Consider the following 17,182-nt stretch of genomic DNA (forward strand, 5'->3'; position numbering starts at 1 on the left):
GGGTTGGCATCAGGCGCGGCGGCGGGGCAGGGCAGGCCGCAAGGCAAGGGACACTGGAGGGGGCCGGCGTGGGGATCAGAACTGTCACAGCCGCGATCAGCGACCTCATGCACATGGTCACCCCGTGCAAACACCGGCTCTGCATGTGAGCACAGGGGTTTGCGCCGCCGCCTCTTGCTGGCTTACTTATGCTCAATCCCATGTGCCCCAAGCCGCAGCCCCGCTCACCTGAAGTAACTCCTGGCCAGCGCTTCGGGCAGCGGCTCAGTCACCACCCGGCCACGCACACCCCCGGCCGCGTCCCCGCCACCGCCAAAGCCGGCCCCGCCGGCCCCGCCGGCCCCTGCGGCCACGAGCCCTGTCGCTGGCGCCAGCAGCGTCCCCCCTGGCAGGTACTCCATCACCATTATAATCAGCTTCGGGTCCAGTGGGTCAAACACGACCTCGCGTAGTTTGACCACGTTGGGGTGGTTGAGGCGCTTCATCACCGCCATCTCCCGCACCAGATCGGTGAGCGCAGGGTCGGGCAGCGAAGACAGCATTGTTGGAAGGGGGGCTGGCTGCTGCGGCTGGTGCGACGGCGGTTGCTGCTGCTGCTGCGGCTGCTGCAGTGGCACTTGTTGATGTTGCTGCAGCGGCGGCGGGTGGTGGTGGTGCTGCTGCTGCTGTTGCTGTTGCGGCAGCGGCTGCTGCTGCTCGCCGCGGCCCTGCGAAATCTTGACCCAGACTTGCTGTTGCGTAAGAGGCGAGTGTTGGGGTGATGGCGGCTGCTGCTGTGCTTGCTGGGTCTCTGTTGCACTACTTTGCAATTCTTCGCATGTTGTCTGCTTTGCCATTGACTTTGATTCACCTGCTGCTGCTGCTGCTGCTGCTGCTGCTGCTGCTGCTGCTGCTGCTGCTGGTGCGTCCGCTGCAAGACCTGTGGACACAGCCGATGCGTCACAAGTCGGAGCGGTGCTTGTGGCCTCTGGCGTAGCGCCCTGCGTCTGCGCCTGGGGCTGCGCGTGCAGCTGAGAACCGCCCAGGCCCCGCCGGCTCGGCCCACTAGCAAGCGGGGCCGGCACCTGCGCCGCCACCAGCGACGCGGCCCGGCTCGCGGCCGCTGTGCCGGACAGCAGCGACGGCGCCGCGCGGCTCGGCGCGGCGCTCAGCGCGCGGGGCGTGACGGAAGGCGAAGCGAAGCTGGAGCTCCCGCCCGAGCCGGCGCGCGGCAGCGCGGCTCCCGCCGCTGCGGCCGCCCAATTGCTGCTGAAGCTCTGGCCCGCCGCCAGCGCCGCCACCGGGCCGGACCCGCCGCTGGCCGCCGCCAGCGGCGCCCACGCGCCGGACAGCCCGGGCAAGTCGAGGCTCATGCTCATGGTGCGGTTGCGGCCTGGGTGCAGGCCCCGCCGCCGGTGGACGACCTGCGAGCAGGCAGCGGCAGCCGCGGAGCTCATGTTAACCACCCTTGCCCCAGGGGCCGGGAGTGGCGCAGCACGTGCGCACACCAAGCCGCCGGGCCAACAGCAGGGCTTTGTACTGGACTCGCTTTCATGCAGCACCAGGGGCTGCATGCAAACATGCGGCCGCACAGCAATTCGTTGCACCCAGGCCGTGCACGCAGCAAAGGGGCCGCGTGCACACGCCTGCAGTGCCCGATTGCATGCGCATGCATGCAGACGCGGTTGAGCGCATGCATGCAGGTGCATGCGACAGCAGCGCCCGCATCAAGCGCTGCGCACTTTCATGGCATAGACAGTGTCATCTTCCGTGCTGTAAACCAGCTTGACTGCGCCGTGCGCGCCGCGCCCCAGGTCGCGTATCAGCAGGTACTGGTTCACAAAAACGTGGCCCTGAGGGTGCATTGTGGTACATCATTTTACCGAGGCATGTGTTGGGGTTCAACAATACGATAGGGGATGGGAGGTGAGGCGCGGTATAAGGCGCAATGGCGGATTGAGTGCATCATTGGTTGCTATGGGCTTGCAGGGTCAGACAGCTACCGTGCGCCTGCTTCGCACCTTGAGCCGGTCGACCACCATTTTTGGGGTCTCTTTGACCTCCGGCAGGGGCGAGGGCGCAGCCGGCGGTGTCGCCTCGCCGTTTGGATGCAACCCATGCCGCGGTGTTGTGCGCACGCTGAGCGGTGGTGGCGTGCCCGATGAGCCAGCCTTTGCCTGCAGCTGCAGGCGGCTACGGTTTCGGGGCGTGCCCGACTGGCTCGGCCCAGGGGAGGGAGTGCCTGGCGCAGGTTGTAAGGGGGAGATAGATACGACGCTAGGTGGTGGGTCACGCTGCAGCGTGGCGGTACCGCTCCAGTCACCTGGTCCGCCGCCACTTCGATCGTCACTCACCAGCATTGTAGGCACTATGTTGTCCTTCTCTGTCGACATTCAGCCCCTCCCTGCTGCCCAGGGAGGGGCTGACGGTGAGGTCGACAAAGCTGCCACCAGTCGACCTGCTGCATAGTGGTGGCTGTAAGTGCCAGGATCTCGCTATCAAGCAGAATCATATCATGCGCATTGGTATATCACCTTTCGACGACACTCGCAGCAGCCTTTGAGAGCGATCTGCCCTCCAGACAGGACGCCCCGCACCCAATCTTGACTCTGTACGCGTCTTTGTGTCTTTTATACTCCTCTCGGGCTGCAGAAATCCATACGCCACAGAGCCCAACGGGTCAACTTTCAAATGCTTGACCTGGCATTGTGATCAGGAGAGTACGGTAGTGTATGTCGACATATGAAACGAAGACTTGCGTTTGTGATGTGTGTTGGTGTCCTGGAAAATCTAGTGCTTGATGATCTTTGTGGCTGGCACGGAGCAAGTGACTCCTTGCACTGCCTGATTTTTGTGCGATGCTATCAGTACTGTGCGTCTGTGCCCCTGCCTAAATGCTTCGGCGCCGAAGAATGCGAGCTCTCAAGCGGACGTGTGGCCGGGTTACACATAGTCCAAGACCTCCTCCTCCGTAAAGTGGTAGGCCTCATTGCAGAGCTCGCAGCGCACCTGACGGGGATTGTGGGTGCCCCAAGTACAGTCAAGGTGCGGTGTGTGCTGCATCATGGCATCCCACGTTCATCTGTACAGCGACCCTTCAAACCATATGCTCAACAGTCAGCAGCGCAAGAGGCCCAGGCAGCCGCGTCTCTTGGCAGGCACGCCCCAGTCGCTGAAGCACGTGACCCGGCCTGACCGTCTGCCTGCGCCTGCCCAATGCCGCCCCCCCTCCCCGCCTGGCCGATAGCACCCCTAGGGGCGTCGCGGGGCTCACCTCGATCTTGCCCTGCTCCTCAATGATGGAGCGCACCTCTTTGGGCCCCAGCGACGCCACCGCCCGCTTCATCCGGTCCTTGAGGGCGTCCGCCTCACAGGGGCCGTACCTTTAAGGAGCGGGGGCGAGGGCGTGCGTGTGGGCGTCGGCAGAAGCCAAAGCGACAGCACCCAACTGAGAAGAGAAGGCCCGGGCTTCCCCTCCAACGCCCAAAAATTTGAATGGGATGGAGGAAGCTTGCCTTTGCCAACATGCAGCAGGCGTCATGGCATGAGCGGTGGGCGCCGTGCACCACTTCGCCGCGGGTGGGTGCGCAAGATCCCCTGCCTTCTCAACCGCATCGCGCAACCAAACAAGCTCCTGCGCCCATGCCACAACAGGGCGAGGTTGTCTCCCCTAAAAACCGCGCCACCCACTTGGGCGTGATGGCCAGAGGCGCCCCCGCCGTGCCGATGCCGTCCAGAATCCGGTCCGTGATGTCCTGCGGCGTGGCCCCGCTCTGCAGCAGCTTGGTCACGCTGGGCAGGCTCGACAGGTTCTTCTCGAGCTGCTCCAGCGTCTCCTCTGAGCAAAACGGCAGCACCTGGACGTGCGTGCGGCAAGCCAAGAGGCGAGGCAGGGTGAGGCGGGCGTTGGCAGCGGCAACGACCGCCGGCGGCAGAGCATCTGCCTGGCCTTTCCATGATCGAGCCCCTGCGCGCATGCCGCATGCTAGCCAGGCAGAACCTGAGCAGCCGCTACGCCCCGGTGCGCATGCGCGCCCCCTGCAAGCTTTGCATCGCAGCTCCGGCAAGCTCCGCAGCGACGGCACCTGCACTAGATAGCCGCCCGCCGCGTTGACGCTGCAGTCCCGGTTGATGGCGACGCCCAGCGCCAGCGCACTGTTTGTCTGTTCGCTCTCGGCCTGCGAGAGGCGCGCGTCAGAAGGCCGGCGAGCAGGCGTTGAGGCGCTGCTAGCGCTCGCGCAGCCCGACCTGTGGCCGAGCTCCAGCCAACCGCGGCCGAAGGCGGGCGCCTGGCCACGCCCGATGCTCACGTGGCCGCAAGACAGCTGCTGCGAAGCTTCCAATGCTGGGTTGTTGCCTGCGTCGGATTCCGACGGAGAATCGTAGCCCAAATCCATGCACACGTGATATTTTCCCTTTTCACCACTGCCGTTTGCTGCTGGGCACCGGCCGTGCGTCGCCCTGATGGCGTGCAGCGCACCATGTAAGTGGCGAGGTCCTCCGCAATCTCCCCCGAGACGATCTTGACCATCCCGGTGTACGGCTGAGGCTGCAGCGGGTGAGATCTGACCACAGACAGCACGCCTGCAGCAGGCGCAGGCGCAACAGTTGGTGGGGGTTCACCGGTCAGACTGCCGCGCGACATGATATTTCTACTCAACGATGCGTCGATGACGGCAGCATGCAGCAACGCCACAACATATGCCCTCGCTCTCAGAAGTTTCAAAGTCCCCAGGATGCCCTCGCTCTTGAGGATTTCGGAGTCCCCAAGGACTGCCCCCTCACCTTCCCCCACTGCATCGCCGACCGCCAGCTTGCCGTCAGGCCGCAGCGGCGGGTCCGCGTTGCTGTTGCCGACCTTGCCCTTCACGTGCCCCCTGGTGTCTGCGATCGCAAACACGCCGCCCAGCACGCCATCGCCCTTGAAGCTGACCTGTACTGCCTCGTCGTCCTTGCGGAAGCTGGCCATCAGCAGCGCACCCATGAGGGTGCGGCCGAGCGCCGCGGTCGCGGTGGGCGCCGTGCTGTGGCGGCGCTTGGCGTCGGCGACCAGGTTGGTGCCGTCGACGGCCAGCACGGCGACCTCGCCCAGTTGAGAGAGGCTGTGGCGGAGCCGACAAGAGGGACAAGGGCGGGCTGGGTGCGACGGCTGTGGGCGCGCTTCGGAACATCAGGTGTGCCTCGCGCCACACACCCACTGCTTTTGTGGCGCCACGGGCGGTCGGGCATGCAGTGACCCCGCCGCCATGCACGCATGCAATTCGAATACTGTGTACAATCACCTAAGAGCTGTTCGCATTGAATGGGCCGCACCTTCGAAGAAGCACGTCCTCCTTGGCCGCTGCCTGCACAGACACAGCCCTAGGGCGCGCCAATGAGGCACTTCGGCTTAATACATTTCCACTGCTGCGTGTAAGGCGCAGGCTGCGCTGCAAGCAGTGTGCCATTGATGAATGTGTGGTGTGTGCAATGCTGGCAGTGAATGCAACGCAGTGCGAAATACTTGACAACTTGATAGCTTGGACGATATGTGTCGACAGCTAGGTGCACGCCACGAGCATGTGCACCCGTGCGTTGTGAACACCAGCGGGTGGTAATGCAGCTGCGGCCACGGTTTGCCCAAGCGCAAGGGTCCCCATGCGCGTGACTGGTGTTCAATGCTATCAAGTTTGTTGATAAACTTGATGACAATCATCGGTTGGCCCTAGGTCGGATCACAACACCCCAGATCGCTTGTTGACCTGCAGCTCGTGCTGCTTGACTGCCTTATGGCTGAAAGAGCAGCGGACCATGGAAGCCCAATGAAGCAACAAGGCGGGTACTTGAAACAAACAGACTGGTGGGGACTTGCATGCCAGCCAGCTGCAATGCAAGCGGCGCGGCGCTGCAGCATGCGAACGGGTCGCAGAGTGCTTGCCGCCGCCGACACGCACACTGGCTTGGACGGCGCCCTGCTGCCCAGCATGCTTGAAAACTCGCAGTCAAATGCGCAGGTTGACCCACGCGCCCCGCCGTGACGCTCCACCCCCTCCATCCCACGCACGCGCCGCAGCGGGCTCCGCCGCCAAGGCGCGGTCGGCGTACGACCAGCTGAAGCAGCAAGTGCGCGACATCAAGGCGGAGCAGAGAGAGGTCCACCAGGCCAAGGTCTCAGAGCGCGAGGTGAGGGTTGCCCAGCTGCTGCAATGCAGGCGTCCGACCCGCATACGTAAGGGGGCACGGAGCACGCTTGCAGCGCCGTGGGGTGCTGGCGGCTGTGGTGTCGAGGCCCTGCCGCCTGCTGGATGTTTGCGTCGCCGCTGCTTTCCGGGCAGCTGCCGCGCGCGCCGCTCCATTGCGGCGTGGTGCATGGCAGCTGGAGCGGCGGCAGCAGCGGCACGCATGCAGCCCGGCGCGTGGGCGCCGCGCGCCCAGCTGACAGTCGCAGCTGCCTCCCCGACCCGCAGGCCCGGGCCGCCGCGGTCGCAGAGCTGTGCCAGGGGTACGAGGCGCGGCTGGATGACGAGCGCCGGGCCAACGCCGCCCTGTCGGCGCGGCTAAAGGAGGCCCTGGACCGCTCGGCGAAGATGCGGGGCCACGCGGAGAAGGAGCGGCGCGCGCTGCAGCTGCAGGTCGAGAAGCTGCAGGCGGCGGCGGACGCGGGCGCGCGCGCAGCAGAGGCGCGCGCGGCGGAGTGGGAGAACCAAAGGTCGCGAGAGGCGGCGGAGTGGGAGGCGCGGGTCGAAGCCGAGCGCGAGGCGCGGGTGAGCTGGCCAACCGTAGCTTTGAAAAAGTGGGGCCCCATATGCAGCTGCATGGAGGGTCTTTGCTGTTCCTGATTTGCGGGTGCCGACTCCCTTGTGCTCCGCCAGCGGCTTCATCCCAACGCGTGCGCGGCCTGCCTTGATCCACACAGGAGGACGCCCTGCGCCACCTGGACGCGTCGCGCCTCGAGTTTGTGAAGCAGGTGGAGGAGTGGAGCCAAGGCGAGGTGGAAGCCATACAGGCGGTCGCCAACGAGGCAGTGGCAGCGGCACGCGGCGAGGCACAGCGCCTGTGAGTGCGCCTGATCAGCCGCATGCAGAAGCCCTGATGGCGGTCGTCAAGGCTCGGGCTCGCAGAGCAGCTTAGCTGATGCTGCCCGCCCCTGGGGCATTTACTGCAATTCGGGGGTTAGGGCTCAGCCGGTGACACTTGCACTTATGGCATTCACAGTAGCTCGACTTGACCGTCGTCCCCACTCGAATTAATTTCTGACTCAAACAGGGAAGACCAGGTCCAATCTCTACTGCAGGAGCTGGCAGCAAAGGATGCCGACGTGCAGAAGCTAGAGGGCCACGTAGAGGCTTGCAAAGCCGACTCAGCACGCCTGAAGGAAGCTGGCGAGAAGCTGCGTGCTGAGCTGGGTGCTGCGGCGGATCGGGAGGCGCGGGCGGCAGAGGAGGCGCAGAGGCGGGGCGAGGAGTGGCGCGCGGCGGCGGCGCTGCAGCAGCAGGAGCATGAGGCAGCATTGCGTGCGGTCAAGGCGCAGCACGCGGCGGAACTCGAGCAGGTGAGGCAAGAGGTTCGAGAACACATCACTGCAGTCATGCGTGTCTTCTGCTGCCCTTCTCCCCTCTTGACAAGGACAATCGCCGCCTTTTGCTGCATCCCATCTAATGCGCCTGGCTTGAGCCCGACGACGAGCGCTTGAGCTGCACAGCAAATGGTGTGTGCGTGGCTCTGGGCGGTTTGGTTGCTCCAGTTGCACAGCTGTCCACAATCCCTGCCGCCACAACCCCTGCACAACCCTAGGTGCACGGCCGCCTGCAGTCCGTGCTGCAGCGCAAAGACGCAAAGCTGGCGGCCCTGGAGGCGCGGCTGCGCGGCGCGGAGGCGCGGCAGCGGCAGACCGAGGAGGTGCTTGAGCGGCAGAGGGGCGCGCTGCTGCTGGGGCTGGCGAACGTAGGGCTGGACGCGAAGCAGCCGGGGGGCGCCGCGCGACCGGGGACAAGTTGAGGGTGACGATCGCGCTCATGCCCATGCCCTGTGCCTCTGCTTTGGGTGCTGACGTTCGTGCGTGCATTGTGTCTGCCTGCCACTCGGTTCTTTTTGCGCCTGCTTTCACCACCCGTTTCTTGCTGTTGCCAGCTGTTCAGCTAGCAAGCCAGCCGCGTCTGTGAGCAAGTTACCAATTCGGTGCGGCGCAGGCTGCAGCGCAATGCACACGCTTATGGGCCGGCATACTGCCTGCACAGGAGCCGCTGCTTTCAAGACATGTCACGAGTTGCTTTGCTTCCTGTGTACAAGACACATTGGTGTAAACACTTCAAGGGCCAGTGGCCGAGGAAAGTTGCTTTGCATTGCTGCACAAGGTTGTAAAGCCCTCCAAGTGAGAAAACAATGATCAAGATGGCTCTGAAATGTTGAGAATGTGGCAGGCAAACACGTGACAGCAAAGTGCAGGGTGCATGGCGCAAACAGGGTTGTTGCCTGGCTGTGTGTTGCAAAAGGTGTCCAGTGCAAGTGTCTATTGCAAGAGTATCTCGTGTGGCATCTAGCATGCATCGGGATCATGAAACAGGATTATATTTTGTACACACGCGCATGTTGGCACACAGGCAGCAGGCAGAAGGGTGAGCACGGACACAGGCAGGAGGGTAAGCATCAGGGTGCACACAACAACACAACCTGGTGGATGGATCTATCAGACATGTGTGAGGGTGCGGCGTGCCAGCAGCCAGAGGGCGCTACAAGTGGCTTGGAGGGACACAGCGTCGATGTGCAGGGGTTGACCGTCTGATCTACATCAGGGGTTCTGAGCATGAGAAAATTCAACGTACTGAAACTCACGCAGCAGCGCCTCGGCCCTCCGCGCCCACCACGCCGCGCTGCACGCGCCGGCCGCCGCGGCCGCGGCCACGAGCCCCGGCCCCGCCGCCCGCGCCAGCAGCCCGGGGGCGCCGAACGTGCCGAGCAGCCCGCAGAAGGCGGCGAACAGCGCGGCGGCGGCGACCTTGGCCAGGCCGACGCCGCGGGTCAGGCGGGCCGCGGCGGCAGCGCAGTGGCTGCACTCGGCGGTGTGCTGAGACCAGCGGTCGTTCACGACTCGCTTGGGGAGCGGCGCCGGCGGCGCGAGGGGCGCGCCACCGAAATCTGGGCCACCGCCGGCCTGCTCCTCGATCCAGCGGCGCGCTGCGGGGCGGCCGTTGAAGGTGGGGAGGCACTTGTTTTCTACAGGATTAGCTGGCGGGCCGAGGGATTTGTATCCTCAGTGGTTGCTTTGGCTGCGATTTGCAATCAGACACTCGCAGCAGGTCGCTGCACGTAGAGAGCTGCACGCCGGCACCACGGCTGCACGACACGTGCCCGGATCTCAGGCCGCCCACCTGCAGAGATGAGCCGGTCGCTCTGTAGTGGTGTGTAGTAGGACCGCCAAGCGCCGGGGCCCCGAGCCTTGAGCAACACGTCCTACGGTGTAGGGCGGCCGGGGCAGGTGTGGTGGTGGGTGGGTGGGTTGGGCGATTGAAGGGGGAGTGACATGTGCGGACGATGCCGGGCGCCGATGGATTTTCGTAGGGCTTGGAGGACGGCGGGTGTCGCCGCTGTGCGAATGGTGCATGGCTTCCTCGGTTCCTGCTGGCGGCGGCGTTTCCAGCGGCGAGTACGAGGCGTTGAGCATCGTCACCGCCACCCGGAGGGCGTGTGGCTGCATTCAGCCGGAGCGGGAAGCGGCCAGTAAGGGTTGCTGCGCATCTGGGGCGTTCGTGGGGCGCGCACCTGGGCATGGAGGAAGGCGTTGTCCTGGTCAAACACCTGCGCAGGGTGGCGCGGCGGACGCACGCATGTGTTGGAACCAGCGCGTGATCTGAAAGAATCAGCCTACCTCGGGATGCTCAACCCGTACACACACCCACACCAAAGGGAGCCGCACACACACACACACCTGCACACACAGCGTTCCCAACCCTATGTGCCAGCTGCAGTCATGCCGAGGGCCGGAGCTCTGCGGATGCAGGGGTCAGCATTCAGCTCGTGCTATGTCTTGCTGATAAGTCAAGGCGGCATGCTGAGCTGGACGGGGTGGTGAGCTGGACGGGCCAAGCTCACCAGATTGTAGGAGAGGCATGACCGCCAGGCGGCCGGCGGCGGCCACAAGCTGCAGTCAAGGAAGCGATGTGGGAGATGGGGTCAGCAGTAAGCGAAAAATCACGCACGTAGGGGTCAACTGTGCCACAAGACAACTAGGAGCTCTCGGCCCTGGCCCAGACCTCCAGCCAAACCTCTGGCGCCTCCCCAGGTCATCACACATGGCACGTCCTCTGACCAATAGATGGTGGCAGCAGCCCGCTCAACGCGACGCCCACATAACCCTGGCAAGCGGCCACGACGAACGCCGCCACGACGCCGCCTGGCGGCCGATAGTTGCGCGCGCGAGGACACCTGCTCATCAGGCGACCCAGGGCAGACACGAGCGCAGCCAGCGGCGAGCGCGGGCCCGACGCCCGGGGCGCGTTCGCGTCCGTTTTGCCGTCGGCCCGCACGTCCAGGGTTCCGGTCAAGACGATCGAGCGCCCGGGGCCGGCGGGGGATATGAAGATCTGGGGAAGGGGCAGAAGGGCCGCTCTCAGCGGGAGATCGATGGACATCACACAACCGGGAGGTGCGACGTCGCAGGCAGCGGACCGCCAGCTCAAAACATCTGGCAGCCCCGCAGGTGCTAGCAAAGCTCACACATCGGGCCGAGGCTGGCCGGCCTCGCGCCCTTTTGAAACCCGCATCTGGCACCCCACACCCCTGCCCCAGACGCTCCGCCGTTCACTCACGCGTCCACGGCCGGGGTGGCGCGTCGGCGCACGCACCTGCTGGACCATGGACCCGCCAGCTGGCGCGTCGTAGTCATAAGAAATGGTGCAGGGCGGCGTGTACGCGCAGAAGCCCCGCCCCGCCTGGACAGACGGGAATTCGAACAGCCCCACGGGCTCCCGCCCCGGCACCAGGCACAGCGGCCTCCTCGACGGCGCCTCGGCGGCCGCTGAGGCTTGCGGCGCCGCGCCAGGCGCGCCGGTCGGCGGGCATCTGCTCTCGTGGCCGTTGCCGCCGTCGCCGCCGGCGTGGGGCTGTAGGGGCGCGGGGCTGACGGGCTTGAAGGGCATGCGGACGGCGTTCTCGCGGCGCAGCAGTGGTAGGACCCCGTGGTGTGAGTGCGGCAGGTGGGCTGGGTCTGTGGTTTCAAATCAGCCAGTTGAGGCGTGGTGATGGGCTGTGATCAGTTGTCATCTGGGGTTGTCGGTGAGCAGGAGCCGCCAGAGATGGGCCGAGCCAAGCCGGGGGGATGCCGGAAAGCGGCGGGCGCTGCAGCGAGTTGTGGTGACCGCACGCGGCGCCGGCGGCGGGGCGGCGGCTGCGATGCGTTGGCGGCCGTGGGGACTGATGAGTGCGCGCGTCGGTAGGGGTGGCGCGTTGATGACTCACCTGCCAGGTTCTCCACGCCGACGTCCCAGCTGGGCGATTCGAGGCGCGGCGGGGTCCAGAATGGTTTGCATGTGTCAGGGAGACGGCGGCGGCGCTGAAGACTTCGCAGCCGGCGGCAGACGGACGCGCCGAGCCAGGTCCGCGGGCTGGGGCACGGCTCCTGGTGCAGGCAGCGGGGCGCACTTCCTGCCACGGATCCACGCATCGGTCTCGCCGCGCTGCGTTGACAGCACAGCCTCGATAAGAACTGAGCAACAGCCCGGTCCAAAAGAAAGTTCACATGAAGCAGCAGAAGTGATCACCTGTAGGGCAGCACCCTTCGGTACCAGAGCAACTTGCCCCCGGCGGCCACGTGCTCCTGGAGGACCCGCGGCATCGGCAGCTGCGCGGCAGCTGCGGGCCGGAGAGCGCACGCACGCAGCGGTGTGAAGCAATGCGGATGCTGGCGCAGCCGGCAAGCGTCGCAACGAGGTCATCAAGGGCCATACAAGGACGCGTCAAGCCAGCGTGAGGTGGGGGGTTAAATGCCGTTCTGACAGGGTCTGTTTTTGATCGCCAGCTGGGCATGTACCAACCCAAGCACAGCCCCACACCTGCGGCCTCGTCATCGCCCGCCGTCGGCCACACCCAAATGAGGCCCCCCGCCTCTCTCACGGGGTAGCCGGCCGCGCACGAGCGCCGGCTGGCGCAGGCCGCGGCCTCGGCCTTGCCGCTGATAGCCTGGGGGATGCGCGTGCACCGGCCGTCGCCGCCGAAGCGCCAGCCCTGCGAAAGGGCCGCGTCGCGTGTGGAAAGAAACGGCGCAAGGAAGCAGGTGCGTGAGTCACAGGCCTTCGTGTGCGTGCCCGGCAATATGCACTGCCGCGGGGCAGGTGAGGCAAGCAAGCATACCAGCATTGTGCGGCCGTGGTGCGTGTTGCAGCGGCCGCAATAGTTTCGTTTGGCCATGAGGGGCCCTCCCATCCCACGTGGTAAGCACACTCGATTGCCACGCCCCCAGGGGCTAGGAGGCCCTCCGACAGGGGTGCCAGCCTGCGGGACCGAGGGCGGACCGAGGGCGGAGGGGGGGGGGAGAGGGGCACGGTATGGGGGCGAGGCGGCGGCGGGCGGGGAGGCTGCGGCGACGCACGGCTTTCGAGCAGTGGGGCAACAGCACACAGGTCTGCTTGCACACCGCTCGAATTTCACACAATTTCAGGGCAAGCCCTCGTATTTGCGCCGGCGGAGCACCCGCCGGCTTGCTGCCAGCCCTCACGCAAGAGCGCCTGCAGATGCACCTGAACCGCCTGCAGACAGAGCAGGTGTGTGTTGTGCGCAGCACACCCTGAGTTTCCACGGCGGCCCACCTGTGTGGGCAGGCGTCATCCATGCAGCGCCACGCGCCGGCGCCAGCGTCGCGCCACAGCACGAGGCGCTTGCCGACGAGCTCCAGGGCGTGGGGGCGCGCGGGGTCTGATGTTGCGAGCGGGGAGCGTATACGAACGCACCGGTGGTTGATAATGCTCGTGTGTGTGTGTGTGTGTGTGCAGAGGGGGGTAAGGGTCATGACTGTGGTGTGGAGGGGGGAGTGAAGGCCGACGCTGACAAGTCGTGTCTGGGGTGTAGACATGTGTTGTGGACACATGGCCGGGCCAAGCAGTGGCTGGCTGGGGCCAACATGCGGACTGAGGATTGCTGGTCTTGCAACGCGCCAGGTGGCGCCGGAGGGGGGAATTCAACCATGGCGGCGCAGCGCGGGCCCACCGTATGAGTCCAGGGGCGCGACGGGCCACCTGCGGAGGGAGCCGGCGCAGGTGCGGATTTAGAGGGCATGCAAACAGCCCGATGCTGCACGGGCAACGGGCCAGAGATTGAGCGCGGCACATTGGGCTAAATTGGGCTAAAAACCCCCAGGCCGGCTGGCCACCTGTCGTTGGGCAGAGGGGTGCAGGCAGCAGGTCCCCAGAGAGTCTGTGTGGGAGCAACGCACCACTGTCTGTTGAAATCGAAAGTCTTATGGGGCGCCCCGTTGGAATTGGGGAGCTCAGCGGGCATGCGCTGCCAAGCGCCCGCCGCGCCGGCCGCCGGCGGGGACGGCGGCTGCAGCGTGTGGGGCTGGGCCGCGGAGGCGGGGCCCAGGGGCCGCCTGGGAGGCGTGCCAAGAACTGGGCGGGGTGTGAATGACGCTCGGCGGCTTGCCGCTTGTTTGGCCGGCGCCGGCCGCGCCGTCCACTGACGCGCCAAGCTTGCCATAGCCTGGGCTCCCGTGCAGGTAGTTTGTTGTGCACAGCTTGTCTTTGACTGTCGCGCTGTTTTGGGTGGGGTGTCGTGGGGTGGACGGGGACCATGCGTGATATCTGAGAGGCGATGACGTCAGAGTGCGCGTGCGACGAGAGATCTGGCGAGACAGTGTCCGACAGTCCAAGGGACAGCCGGTTTGCGTGGAGCGATCAGGAGCTGTGCCGGGGATCCACATCGTGGGGCAGTGTCCGACCTGCGATAGTGCCACGTCCTAATGTATCAAAAACACGTGGCGTGCGGCGCCGTCCTTTGGGTGCAGCGCACCTTGGCGGCGCCACACAGAGTGGGGGGTACCCTTATATAAAATTTATATGCAAATCACTAGGGGTGTGCAGCCAGATGGCGGCACCAGATCGATTCCGTTTGTTGCCGGATTGTTGTCGGGACTGTGTTGATAACGCGAACTGCCCTAAACAAACACACCAAGGCAATTGATAATTAGTGGACACAAATGATGCGGCAGGTCAGGGGAAGTATGCATGACGGGTATCCTTGTAGGCAAGGGCAACCGACCCAAAACCAACTGCCGCACCATCTGTCTATCGTACACATGGCGCCGCTGCTGCTAAGGCAAAGCACAAGCATCTCATCCACTGTGTTACATGCACAATTCAAGCCCCAATCTTCGCCCAGACCGCCAAGCATGCCCCAGATTTGTGTCTGTGCACTCACACCCGCCTCCCATCCCAAAGGCACGCTGACGTGCCTTGTCATGTCCTGGCCTCCCTGAAACCCCCAATAAAACCCAGTTGCGGGGGCCTCCTTATAGCTTTGATTTTGGTCTGACCTCTGCAGGCGGGGCTGACAAGGCACATGCTAGCCCTGCATGTCATCGTTGCCGCCCCAAAATCAGGCTTAGGTCGGGACCGGCCCCAAGCCAGCCCTGGAGTGGCAATCTGATGCTCCTGGTGGACGTTTGAAGGGTCGCACCAAGGCACAGGGGACGCGCGCATTGGAATCGATGCCGACAGGCCGCGTGCTGATCACATAATCACCAAATGCGGATTACACGGCCACAACTTGGCTCGGCTGCGATTGCCCGAACCATGGCCTGCATGCTGCGAGGAGGTCAACCAGCTGCTGTGCGTGCCGCTGAAATCACCAGACCGCCTCCGTTCGCACCACCCCATATGACGAGACCCCCCCCTCCCTGGGGAGTCTGGGACCAACCCGGGCAGGAGCTCATGGGCGTTTGTCAGATGGATGCGCAAGTCTTGTGGGCTGCACGCAGGGCAATCAGTAGTCAGCTGGTCACCCCTGGCCATGTTGATCGCGTCCGCCGGCGCCTCACAGCCGGGCGCGGCCAACGCACTGCTCCCCAGGCAGGGTGGCTTTGCTGGGTGGTGTGAGAGCTGCGGCTGTGCGCTGCTACTTGTTGATGAGGTTCAGGAGCTCTGCACTCAGGAGGTAGTCCTCCCTGGGGTCGTGGTGGTTGGAACGGCAGTCGGAGGGGTGGGCTTGCAGTGGTTGAGGTGGCGGGGGCTGGACTGGTGGAGGCAGGGGTGGAGATTTGCGTGGTAGAGGGTGGGGGCAGGAGCTGGGGTGTCGACGTTGGGAGTGGGAGGGTGGGGATGGGTTCAGTGGGGCTAACAGGGGTCAGGGGCTAGCGGGCCTGCAGGCGGGCGGCAGCCCTTGCGGCAGAGAGGCGGGACGAGAAGACCGCGCCGCGCCGGGGCCACATCCGCCGCACATCAGCCCCCCCCCACCTGCTGTAGTACTCCGCCAGCAGGCGGTACACGTACGACGGCGTGTAACCCCCGGTGTCGGTGACGAAGAGGCTGACCAGGTGCGGGGGCACGTAGTCGAAGCAGGGGTTTGACACCTCAACATTGACCGGCTCCGCGCCCTCGTCGCGGCGGACAAAGGCCTCCGCGAGGACATCGAAATCCGCCACCTCGGCCGGGGACTTGAACTCTGTGAGAGGGATATCAAATGTGTGTGACTGTGATTGTGTGGAATTTGTGTGTGTGTGTGTGTTATTGTGTGTGTAGTTCGTGATCGCGTGATTGTGTGTGTGTGTATGTGTGAGTGTGTGTGAGTGTGTGTGTGTGTGTGTGTGTGTGTGATTTGCAGGTTGAGAAACGGCCATGATGTCGGGGTCATGTGATTGCCTTTGAGCGGCTGAGAGGGACGCGCGCTGACGGGGCGCGTCTGGCTGGCCTGCCGCCACGCACTGCCGGGCGGCCGCCTCCATGCAAAGGTGCGCGCCTGCCAGGGGCCATGCGCCCCCTCGTCCCGACCCCTCACGACTCGGCGCTTCCCTGTGGCGCAGCTTCCGCTCGCCTCGGCCATTCAAACGGCGCGCCCCCCTCAAACGCAGGCCAGCCATCCACCACAACAGTCCCCTCGCCGCCAGGGAAAGGGGCGGAACGCATGAATGCGCGTATAAATCCATACGCCGGGGCCCCACCGTTGAAGGTGACGTCTGGGTCGTGGGGGAACAGGGGGCTCAGCTTGTGCAGGCCCACCAGCACGACCAGCGGCACAGAGTGGCGCCGCGCCGCCAGCGCGACGACGTGGCTGCCGGAGGGCGCGACCACGCCGCCGTTGGCGAGCACGGCGTGCGCGCCCACCAGCACCTGCGGGGACGTGAGTTTTTTTTCAGTGTTGGTTTGTGTGTGTGTGTGTGTGTGTGTGTGTGTGTGTGTGTTGGTGATGGTGTGAGAGGGGCGGTGGCTGGGACAGCCGGGGCGCGCACGCGACCGGCGGCCGGCCCCGCGAGTGCTGCTGGACCAAGAACCCCCGGCTCCACAAGCTCTGACCCCCTCCGCCGCAAGCGTGAGGCCGGCCCCATATGCGGCACCCCCTGCCCCGCGGCCTTGCCCCCCCCCCAGGGCCCCGTCCATGCGGCCCAGCTCGCCTTGTTGGCGCGGGCCATCAAAGCGAACACGGCAGAGTCCGCTATGAGGGTGGTCTGCACGCCTGCGTCCGCCAGCTTGCGCGCCATCTTATGGCCGTCGTAGCGCGGGGCCGCCTCGGCCACGACCACCTGAGCAGGTTTGGGGTGCCAGGTGGGCACAGGTGCGGCGTGTGGGTGACGTCGGGGCGTGCGGGGAGTGCGTGTGCGTGTGTGCGCTCGCGTGCCTGTTTTGTACGTGAGCGTGCGTGTGTGTGCAGGTAGGGAAAGGTGGCTGCGCCGCTCCATTTGGTGCCCCAAGCATCGGCAGGCGCCCACAACAGCGCAAGCGGAGGGGACCTACCAGCTGCCCCACTCCGCAGCAACACACCCTCCTGCCCCCGGCCCCGTTTGCGAGCGCGAATCTGAACATGCCCCCACCCCCCACTCCCGGCCCGTCGCCACAACAGCTGCAACCGGACACCATCGGTCCCCTGCGTGCGCCCGCACCCAAGCCCTGCGCAATCCCAAGCAATCAGCAAAGCCTGCCAGCTGTGCCCAAAATGGTTCACCTGGAACTCCCTCTTTTTGGAGGCCTCCTTCAAAAACAGCAGCACGGTGTCAGACATGCCGTAGGTCAGGATGACCTGGAGG

General features: G+C 65.1%; 5 protein-coding genes across 5 annotated transcripts; 1 reads left to right on the forward strand and 4 right to left on the reverse strand.

Moving 5' to 3' along the window:
* Positions 1–224: 224 nt before the first annotated feature.
* MNEG_6489 (calcium/calmodulin dependent protein kinase kinase 2) lies at positions 225–2,021 on the reverse strand (the record flags this gene model as incomplete). Its single annotated transcript, XM_014045033.1, has 5 exons — positions 225–731; positions 851–919; positions 1,065–1,403; positions 1,722–1,832; positions 2,001–2,021. The coding sequence occupies 5 exons, from the start codon at positions 2,019–2,021 to the stop codon at positions 225–227; spliced, it is 1,047 nt and encodes a 348-aa protein (XP_013900487.1).
* A 901-nt stretch (positions 2,022–2,922) lies between these two features.
* MNEG_6490 (putative chaperonin) lies at positions 2,923–5,771 on the reverse strand (the record flags this gene model as incomplete). Its single annotated transcript, XM_014045034.1, has 8 exons — positions 2,923–2,988; positions 3,254–3,362; positions 3,670–3,836; positions 4,065–4,157; positions 4,460–4,563; positions 4,765–5,081; positions 5,293–5,324; positions 5,721–5,771. 8 exons carry the CDS (start codon positions 5,769–5,771, stop codon positions 2,923–2,925), a joined length of 939 nt encoding a protein of 312 aa, XP_013900488.1.
* A 193-nt stretch (positions 5,772–5,964) lies between these two features.
* Positions 5,965–7,956, forward strand: MNEG_6491 (hypothetical protein; the record flags this gene model as incomplete). The annotated part of the gene is made up of 5 exons (XM_014045035.1): positions 5,965–6,141; positions 6,426–6,722; positions 6,875–7,014; positions 7,225–7,510; positions 7,753–7,956. The coding sequence occupies 5 exons, from the start codon at positions 5,965–5,967 to the stop codon at positions 7,954–7,956; spliced, it is 1,104 nt and encodes a 367-aa protein (XP_013900489.1).
* A 790-nt stretch (positions 7,957–8,746) lies between these two features.
* Positions 8,747–11,093, reverse strand: MNEG_6492 (hypothetical protein; the record flags this gene model as incomplete). Its single annotated transcript, XM_014045036.1, has 6 exons — positions 8,747–9,132; positions 9,327–9,408; positions 9,718–9,753; positions 10,048–10,096; positions 10,381–10,538; positions 10,800–11,093. 6 exons carry the CDS (start codon positions 11,091–11,093, stop codon positions 8,747–8,749), a joined length of 1,005 nt encoding a protein of 334 aa, XP_013900490.1.
* A 3,967-nt stretch (positions 11,094–15,060) lies between these two features.
* Positions 15,061–17,157, reverse strand: MNEG_6493 (Translation initiation factor eIF-2B subunit beta; the record flags this gene model as incomplete). The annotated part of the gene is made up of 5 exons (XM_014045037.1): positions 15,061–15,109; positions 15,399–15,606; positions 16,103–16,271; positions 16,496–16,681; positions 17,101–17,157. 5 exons carry the CDS (start codon positions 17,155–17,157, stop codon positions 15,061–15,063), a joined length of 669 nt encoding a protein of 222 aa, XP_013900491.1.
* Between the last annotated feature and the right edge of the window lie 25 nt (positions 17,158–17,182).

This window comes from Monoraphidium neglectum (genome assembly GCF_000611645.1).
Source record: "Monoraphidium neglectum strain SAG 48.87 unplaced genomic scaffold scaffold01058, whole genome shotgun sequence".
Classification (NCBI taxonomy): domain Eukaryota; kingdom Viridiplantae; phylum Chlorophyta; class Chlorophyceae; order Sphaeropleales; family Selenastraceae; genus Monoraphidium; species Monoraphidium neglectum.